Genomic DNA, 9,350 nt, shown 5'->3' with positions numbered 1-9,350 from the left:
ACAGTAAGCAAACGGTTAAGTAGCGCACCATTGTTGACAAAATGAATGTTTAAAAGTAAATATGTATTGTTTAAAACTGAATCCTTCCAACAGTCTGAGGTTAGGCTGTAACCATTGGCTTTCGCTGGACTTACGTCACACTGAACTTTGTCTATAGCGTTTCCAAAATAAGATTCAATATTCGACCATAAGGGAATTGGTGGCGTCAAAAGCTCTTCTACATTAACATTTTCGCCAAAAGTCGCTCCAATATTGATAAATAACGCTGCCAACTTCTTAAGGCCCGTGTCCTGGCAAATGCTCAAGGGGCGGCAGTCTTCTAAAATCCAATCTGACAAAGCCTGTGTTACTCTATCCTTTGTATCCTCGATTCCAAATATTTCAAATTTTTGGTCTTCTAGCGGATCAATTGCATCTGTGCTACTCTCTAGATCTTCGCTACTTGCATTTGTATCATTTAACGTTAGCCTACCGGCTTTTCTTTCTCTTGATTCATTGAGTTGCATTCCGTGTATGGAGTCCTTGTAGCATTTGTGTCTTACTAAATTCGAAGTGCTGCCGTGATAACGAAACACACTAGGGCACATTTTGCAAATTACATGAGATATTTCATTTCCATCAAGATCCGAGACTCTCGAAAACATGTTCCAAACATTGCTACGACTCCGCTTTGAAATTATTTTCAGATCGCCACTTTGTATTTTCGATCTAATCGAGCCGCTGTCGTAGTTGGCCGCCTTATGTTCCATTTCGATATCAAATTGTACCTAAAAAATTCCTTAAATGAGTCATGTGCAGTAACAACAATGATTCATGAGTCAATTACCCTTGAAATGATTGGAAATATTATGCGCACCAGACACTGCTCCAACTGTTGAGCATATATAAGAGGAACTCCTTAGTTGTCAATGCTCACAACATTAGCGCGACAGGAATAAAAACATTTATTTACTCCATTTGTATGTATAGCACGAGCAGCTGATTTTGACAACAGCCTTTCAGCACTGAAACTTATCGACTGACGCACAAATCAATCGCCTCCTGAGCACTCAAAAGGTTGAATCGAATCATTACAGTCTGCATGCATAAATACATAATATATAAATTTCAAGCAATCGTAGCAAGAAAATTACAATTGTTCTTGTCTCCATAAACCACTGTTTATTCACTTGGGCATTGAATTAAATCAATTTATTAATATTAATGCTTTCAAATGAATGCGAGTTTGTGACGTCAGTGAAGTACATTACATGGTCATGCTAGTGTTGCCAACGAAGTGAAATGTCGTGCTTTGCAACACGGTTTTGTGCGTGACTAAAAATCCATCAAGTTGATTTTTTAACATATTTTTGTTAATAGCGGTTTTGTTAAAAAAGTAAAAATGCATGTGGAAAAGAAATCGGAGCTCAGGAATATGCTGAAGTCAGGAGACAAGCGTTGCAAATTGGTTGAGCCAAGAAATGCAAAAAGTTGCGTTTGGCGATTCTTCAACCTGGTTTCATGCGATGACAAAATAGAACCATATGCTTGCTGTAAATCCTGCGGCGATCTGCTATCGTACAGTGGAAAAACAGGCACTGGAAGCTTGTTGCGGCATCGATGCCTGCATACGACTAACGGTAAGTTGCGGATCACATATTCATATTCACGCACGGCCCCCACTCACTGACACTGCCACGCGTGTTCAGAGCGGATAGCAGAGGCACGGGCCGAGAGTCCGTGTCCTAGTGTTGTTATATATACTGCAGACGAAAGGCGCGAACAGAGTGCGATTGGATAACCAAAAGTTTTGCATAGGAAAAATAAATAAATTACTAACAAGCCTACACACAAGCATATATACATACCTACATGCATATGTATGTGGTTGTGTGTCTGTATTTATAAGCATCAGCTGTGTATATGTGTATGTACATATGTAGAGAATACACCAAAAAAAGTGTTTGTTTAAGGGTAATTCAGCATTATAACGCATCAATTTGTTCTGTTTGCCTTGATAAAGGCATGTTAACAAACAAAACTAAAAACCAAACAAAACTATAGTTTTGTTTTTGTTTTTCATTTCGTTTGTTTTTGTTTTTGTAAAAGTGTGTATCTATATCGCAAAGAAAAATATATCGTTGTGCAATACTTTTTTCTTGACACACTTACCAACACAGACGTGAGCCAGCCAACGCTAACATCGCTATTACGCTTTTGTGAAGAAAAATTACAATTGAGTACAGTTAGTTGACGAAAAAGAAGCAATAAAATGCCTAAAGGTCGTGTTAGCAACGTTTGGCAGCATTATGACATTAATGAGGAGTGCGAGAACTTTGCAGTTTGCCGTTACTGCGGCAACAATATATCGCGTGGTGGCATGGCCAGCAATCTAAAGGGCAACAATACAACTAATCTATGGACGCACTTGAGACACAAGCATGCTGATGAGGTGTTGGTCTCGCTGTCGCCAGTACAGCATCGGCCTATTGCACGTCCAGTTAATACTGGTGTCATTATAAAGAAAGGTAAAGAATGGCGCGCTAGTCTTATCATCGCCAATCACTGGGCTGACCTATTGACGCACCTATCGATCCCGCGCAATGGTCCTCAATCAGAAACTATCGCAAAATGATTAAGCCCAGCCCTGTAGACAGCTGTATTGCCGGTAGTTAATATCTATATGATGAATATCGTATTAAATAGTTTTCCGTTTGTTCCTTGCAGAGAAAACTTCGCGCATCTCTAAGGCCAAAGTGGCACGAGAGCCTATTCGTATGGCCAAGCCGAAAATTGAAACGCATTCATCGATCACGGGCGCACTCCCACAGAAGTGGGAGGAATACGAGCAGCATGAGGAAATCGGCGAAGACATTAAAGACATTATCTACAGCGAGGATCCGCTTTGCTACAGCCCCATACAGGTCATCGAGGATGGCAGCATTGGCACTAAGGAGAAGGTGACCATTGTAACCAGCAACAGGGCGTCAACTGCACCAGTTGTAGCCACCGTAGTATCCGCATCCACAAGCAGCGCTGCTAAAACGCTGAAGAACAATCTGGAGACATCAATTGAGCGATTGACAACGGTCAGTGAGCAGTTGACTTATGTCATACAGCAGCAGCAGGATAATCAAGCTAAGGATGATGACTACTATTTCGCATTGAGTCTTGTGCCAATATTCCGCGAATTGTCACTAACTCGTAAGCTGTATGTACGGTCGAAAATACATGAGCTTTTGTACAAGGAAAGCGAGGATAGTTTATCTAAAGATGAATAGATATGCAAGCGTGTGCGATAACTTAATCATATAAAATTATAATTATTGAAATGTCTACACTTACATATTATATGACACTTTTAATCATATAGACGTATGCCGTATGTATGATCACGTACAGAATGCAAATATAATTTAATTTAAGCACATGTATATATATATACATTAAAAATGCTAATAAAGTTACTTAAGATAATGTGGATATCTGAACTTACATGAATTATTTGAAGTCCCATCTTAATTAAAGATGGAAAGTGAAGAAAGAGACCAGTTTGACATTTAATTTTGGTTGTTAATTCATATTTTAAATAAATTTTATTTAAATAACTTGCTGAGATTTACAAAACAGAGAGCATTACGAGTACTAGAATTATAATTTACAAATTTTTATTTGTTCGCTTTGTTTTAATCTGATTCTTGGAGCTAAATGTTTTGACTTAACTCTAGAAGTACGCATATGATACAATATCAATTATAATAAAGCCTACAGATCGAATAATAAACAATAAACTTACAATGTATATGCACCCCCAATATCAACTACATATATGTATGTATGTATGTATATATAGATATATGTACTTAAAGTCTAGTCAACAAATGTTGGGCATTTAAAGATGCGATTTCGAAACGCGAATATGTTAAATCGTATGATGATTGTTTGAAGTCTAGACTTTATAATGATAATGTGTGTTCTGATGTGGATGATTAAGTGCACGATATGACTGCCAAAAGTTTTTGATATTTAATTTATTTTGTTTTAGTTAATGATGGATTGGCAAGGGTATTTATCTTAAGCTTGCCCAAACATTCTTGTATACATAAGTATAGTAGGTATATGTATGTATATCATTTTGATTTCGGTTTACGGCGTAACGTATTCAAATTTATCTATCAAAACGTTTTTCGTATAACTTTTGTGGAGCTTTAGATATGAGAGAAAAGTTTTCCAAATGTATAGATATGTTTGGTGTGTGTTTTGGTATTTTATGTTCGTATACAAGCTTTAAGATTTATATGTATGTATGTATGTTTGTGTGTAGGTATATCCAAAATGTATTTATCTATATTGTATTTAATTTGTATATTAATTTCGTATTACGTTGCGATCATCATAGTTATTAATGTATAAATTGGTATAATTTATTCTATTCACAGTTCCGATTATTACATCCATTAGATATTTGATATATTTTGTACATATCGAATAAACAAGCGAATTTCGTGATCTTATTATAGCTTAGGTCTTAGCCCACAAATTGATATGATTTTTGCAATTTCATATGTATTTCGTTAATTAATATTTTTATAATAAGTTTTTTTTTTCTTCTTTTTGTGTATTTTGATATGGATCTTAAACATTTCGTTTAATTTACATGTTTAATAAAAAATTAAAAACAAATGTAGTTTTTGTTTAGCTCTTTTGCATATTTTTTTTACAATAAATATTTAATGTACTATATTTGAGTAAGGTTTAATTTTGGGAAACATTTGCATCGCTTATTGCACTTTCGAGCGTCTTTTTGTTGAATTTGATTATCCGATCGATGCCTTCAAGGGCCTCATAGCGTGGGCGTGGCAACAGGACAGAACAGCGGCCTATAGCCTCATTTAATAATAATATTATTTGGTTGATGTCACCAGTTGACTGGTGCTATATCCCTGTGTATTGCAGGTGGGCAGGGCGAATGGATTGAAGCTCAAGCTGCTGACTCCTGCAAAGGGAAAAATTACAAAGTTTATAAAAATCAATTTTTTTAAATAATCTAAATGGTACAGGGGTTAGTTAAATTTAAAAAATATAATAAGATTTGAGCATTGCTTTAACTATTTCTACAATAACGGAACGAATATTGTAAGTTATAATATTGTGCTGAGTAAAATTAGCGTTTCAATATTAAACAAATAGCAAAAAGTTTGATTATAAAAAGATTTAAAACTTTAAGAAAAATATTAAAGTGCTCGTATTAAATATATTTTAATGCCGTATTATAAAATTGTTCAAATGTTAAATTTTAAAAATAACGCTTAATATTGTAAAGTAAATAAAGAGTTAATCTTTGAAACGTTTAAAAGCAAAATTATAAATACCATTGAACGTGTGTTGTTGGTGATGTTGTTGTTGTGTTGTTGTTGTTGTTGTTGTACTTGTTGTGGATGTGTTTAATGACAGTCGCGACGCGCAGCTCAATCAGCAGCCACACACTACCCACTACCACTAGCACACAGTTGGACTCACACGTACAGGGTCTATCAACGCCATTTGCCATTGCCAATCGCCGATTGCTGTTGTTCACGCTCTTCATGTTGCTGTTGTTGTTGCTTCGCAACAACGCACTTTTTTTTTGTGGGGCGTTGCGTTCGATAAGCCTATGCTGTGCATGTGTGTATGTGTATGTGTGTGTGGTGTGTAAGTGTGTCTGTCTGTGTGTGAGCTCCAATATCCATTGCTCTTGATTGGGGCGTCCTTTGCTTAAACGGCCGCTGCTGTTGCTGCCGATACGGCCGGATTGTGCCAGGGCTGATGCGGATGGGGATAGTGATGCGGATGGGTGGCGGCGGCTGCCACATGATGATGCTGCACTAGCGCCGAATGCCAAGGCGACGACACGGACACTGTTGAGTATGAATGCACTTTTTGTTTCACTTTTGTTTGTTTTCGAGTTGCGTATTTAACGAGTGTAAGAGTAGTCAGGTTAAATAATAATAAAACAAAATCAATTGTACAGCAAGGGGCAAACTAAAAGTTGCTACTATTTATTCATTTATTCGTGGGAAAGTACTGAAAGGCACTCACTTGACGTGGAATTGAAGACGCTGCCGGGTGAAGAGGAGAGCGTGCCCATATTGGGAGCGGGCGCATAGCCATTCGCTGTGGCTGCCACGGCAGTGCTGGCGGTGGCGCCATACGAGCCACCCGAGCTATGTGGCGTGGATGCACTGCTGCAGTAGCCGCCACGTGGACTGACGCTGCTGGACTGCGCACGCTGGTAATCATCCTCGGTCCACTGACCGCTGCCGTCCTGCACGCTCACCGCCAGCTGGCCCGCATACGAGTTGAAGCTAGTGGAGCCACCTGGTGATCTGCTGCAGCAAAGGAAAGCAAACAAAGGCGTTGGCTTAGCACTGGTGCTTAGGTCTGGTGCTTGTAGCTAGAGCGCTTACCTGGGCATGGAGTAGAGTGCCTCGACCAGATCTGCTGCACGCTTGAGTATAATCTCCTTTTGCAGCTTCTCGGGATCGCCGGGGTGTCGCGGTATCAGCTTCTGCAGTCGCTGGAAGCCGTAGTCGATAGTGGGTTCGTTGAGTGCTGCTTGAACGGCACAATAAGTTTAGCAGACATTCTTGTCGAGCTGGAGTTAGCTTCTCGAATACTTACAGACATAGACAAAGCGTCCGGGTGAGCCCTTGCAGAACTGTTTGCTCTTGTAGGAGAGCGTTACCTCCACTACGCCCGGAATATGTCGCGGCGGCGTTTGCACGCGTATCGCATGCGATGTGATGAGCTCGCTCCAGACCAACATCGTGCCAAACACAACTTGGAGGCCATCAAAGAAATTGTCGCCCACAATGATGACAGTGGCGCCACCAGTAGTCCAGCCCTCGCTGGGCGATATGGCTTTGATGCAGGGCGTCGCTACGGGCAGCGGTGGATAGAGACCTACAAGTCAATGCGAGGAGAGTTTGATTAGTTTCATTTCGCGCTTTCATCCATTTGGAAAATTATAAAACGGGGTACGAGTTCGCCAATTGCTACGTTAGGTAAATTAAAAATCGTAATCGAAACTAATAACTCTAACTAATGAGCTGTTCAATTGGAATTTAGTTACAGACCATCGTAGGTACTGTCGGGCGCTAGGGGGTGACCGTTTATGGACAGGGATGTGTTGCCTGTACCTTCCGTTGTATCCAGTCGCTTGGCGCGCCTTCCATGCTTCGAATTGTTGTGCACAAACATATTGTCCGATATAGCCAACAAAGGTCCATCCACGGCCACCTGGGTGGAGATAACAACCTGCAGGAAAAACCAAAAAAATTAATGATAATAAACATAACTAATTTGTTTTAATGCATTTTAATGCACAATAAAAATAAGATTTTAAGATAAAATAATTTATGTGTACAAATTACAATTTTTTTTTTTGTACGCTCTCGACTTGTATTTATTTACATTATTTAGCTCTGTACTTATCTAGAATAATTTAAAGGCAAATATAAATAATAAAAGTAAAATAATATTTAGTTATGACTATTTTAGTTAGAGCTTAATCCGAAACCCACCTGAAATCTTCGCATATCTCTGGGATTTCCAGCATTTTTGAGACAATTTTGATTGCACTTCAAGAAGAACTTAAGGAAAAATCTGCAAGTAAACGAGAGAAAGAGAACTAATTAGTAATGAAGGCTTATGCGCTTAATTCGATTTGTTCAATTCAAATGGTAATGTGTAAACGGAGACCGAAGGATGTATTAGCATATCCTTTATGATCTGCTAATGACCGGTTGCGCCTTTTGCCGGTTGCCACTTGCCGCTGGCAGCTACTGCCGCATTTAGCAGCAGATGTTTGGCCGCAGGCTTGCCACTTGATTTGGCAGCCGTGCCCCCTTTCCTTGTGCCACATGCCTCTTTAGCCAATCGTCGCCTCAGGCGCTGCACAGCAGCAGCACAGCGTGCGATAAGCGCTGGACGCTGAACTCTCGGGGTGACAATCGCGTTGGCTCTGCATGTCCTGCAGGCAGGATATTCGAAATTGACACCCGTGTGTCGCGCATTTAAATGCTAAAATATATATATCCAACAGCCCACCCCCACTCCTCTTAGTTCTACTTGATTTTATTTGCTCAAATAATATTTTGTCGCTGCCAAACGCTGCGGGGTGCACTCCGCCGTATTGGCGTACGAATTTTTGTTTTTCCTATTGTTTGTGTTCTCTTTTTTTTCCAAGGCATTTATGTTGTTTTTCACTCGACAAATTGGACAAATTAGTGCCAAGGGGCTGGGGCAGGAGGGCGTATTCAGGATATTGTGGCACATCTGCATATGTGCCACACTGCTGGTGTGTCATAAATTCATTTGTTGTTGTTGTTGCAACGAATGTAAGTGAAGTGCACTTGAAGGGCGCATCCTCTGTTGAAAGATACTTCAGTTAATGTTGCAGCCCTGAATAATTAGCTGTCCGTTGAGCTATTCAAAGTATAACAAAAAAGCTATAATAAAATAATATTAATAAAATAATATTATAGCTTATTGTTGAGAGCTCGATGAGTATTGAAAATGCAATTAAATTTCTTCTTTTGTAACAAAAGTTAACCTTTGCATTATGTTTAATATTTATGTGAAGCTTTATAATTATAGATACTGTTAAAGCTATTTAATTAACACTGTCGCTAAAACATATTGTGCCTTTGAAAATATAAATGATTTAGCCAGCTAAGACTACAAATTTTGTAATTACAAATCAAAGTAACAAAATAAAGTCAACTGCTGAGCGAGCAATGTTATTGATTGAACACTGAGTTAATTGCAAATTTGTACATAGAATAGTTTCTCTAGTAGTATTGTAGAAAAATTAGCTAAAATTTCAATTTCTAAATAAACTTTATTAAATGGCAAAACGAATTTATGCATTATTATAAAAGTAGTTGGGTAATTAATTTATATAGAAATCTATAGTGAACTATGGGTGGCTTTTCAGAACTTATCGTATACTTCTATTTTATTTATTGTTAATTAATCTTAGCGGTATTTGCACAAGTGTAATCGTTTTTTTGAATTTCAAATATTATTATTTATTTGATTTGTGCTTACAAAGAACAAAAACAAATGCAGACCCGCATTTCAAGATTATCTTACAATTTGTTCACATGCCAAAAATTAAAAAACACTTAGCAGCGATAGCACAAAGTTTCGTTTGTTATTTATTTTTTTTATAAATTTTGACAACAATTTTTAATAAATGTTTGATGCAAAACACATGCCCCAACAATGTTGCTTTATCAGCTTTGGGCCATAATCTTGAGCTACATGCGCCACGCGTGCTGAGTCCCGAGCGCTGATTGTGAACTTGTTGAAGCTAAAGTCGTGCAATG

At 38.4% G+C, this 9,350-nt stretch overlaps 2 protein-coding genes across 6 annotated transcripts; one reads left to right on the top strand and one right to left on the bottom strand.

Moving 5' to 3' along the window:
* Positions 1-1,303: 1,303 nt before the first annotated feature.
* LOC108595087 lies at positions 1,304-3,525 on the top strand. 2 transcript variants are annotated; one of them, XM_017980238.1, is made up of 2 exons: positions 1,304-1,619; positions 2,707-3,525. In XM_017980238.1, the coding sequence occupies exons 1-2, from the start codon at positions 1,382-1,384 to the stop codon at positions 3,258-3,260; spliced, it is 792 nt and encodes a 263-aa protein (XP_017835727.1). In that variant the 5' UTR covers positions 1,304-1,381; the 3' UTR covers positions 3,261-3,525. The 2 variants fall into 2 exon arrangements, with proteins under 2 accessions (XP_017835727.1, XP_017835726.1); XM_017980237.1 differs by lacking the exon at positions 1,304-1,619 and adding an exon at positions 2,090-2,507 and having other exon boundaries at positions 2,707-3,488.
* A 1,159-nt stretch (positions 3,526-4,684) lies between these two features.
* Positions 4,685-7,618, bottom strand: LOC108595101 (transcription factor collier). 4 transcript variants are annotated; one of them, XR_004458784.1, is made up of 7 exons: positions 7,542-7,618; positions 7,158-7,275; positions 6,640-6,921; positions 6,426-6,573; positions 6,058-6,347; positions 5,352-5,876; positions 4,890-4,975 (listed from the first exon to the last, which is right to left on the bottom strand). XR_004458784.1 is itself a non-coding variant. In XM_033293009.1 (6 exons), the coding sequence occupies exons 1-6, from the start codon at positions 7,554-7,556 to the stop codon at positions 4,884-4,886; spliced, it is 945 nt and encodes a 314-aa protein (XP_033148900.1). In that variant the 5' UTR covers positions 7,557-7,618; the 3' UTR covers positions 4,685-4,883. The 4 variants fall into 4 exon arrangements, 1 of the variants encoding a protein (XP_033148900.1); XR_004458786.1 differs by having other exon boundaries at positions 6,058-6,344; XR_004458785.1 differs by having other exon boundaries at positions 6,426-6,570.
* Positions 7,619-9,350: the final 1,732 nt, after the last annotated feature.

This window comes from Drosophila busckii, chromosome 2R (genome assembly GCF_011750605.1).
Source record: "Drosophila busckii strain San Diego stock center, stock number 13000-0081.31 chromosome 2R, ASM1175060v1, whole genome shotgun sequence".
Lineage (NCBI taxonomy): Eukaryota > Metazoa > Arthropoda > Insecta > Diptera > Drosophilidae > Drosophila > Drosophila busckii.
The sequence above is the reverse complement of the archived record's forward strand: the minus strand, read 5'-3'. Positions and strand labels throughout refer to the sequence as shown.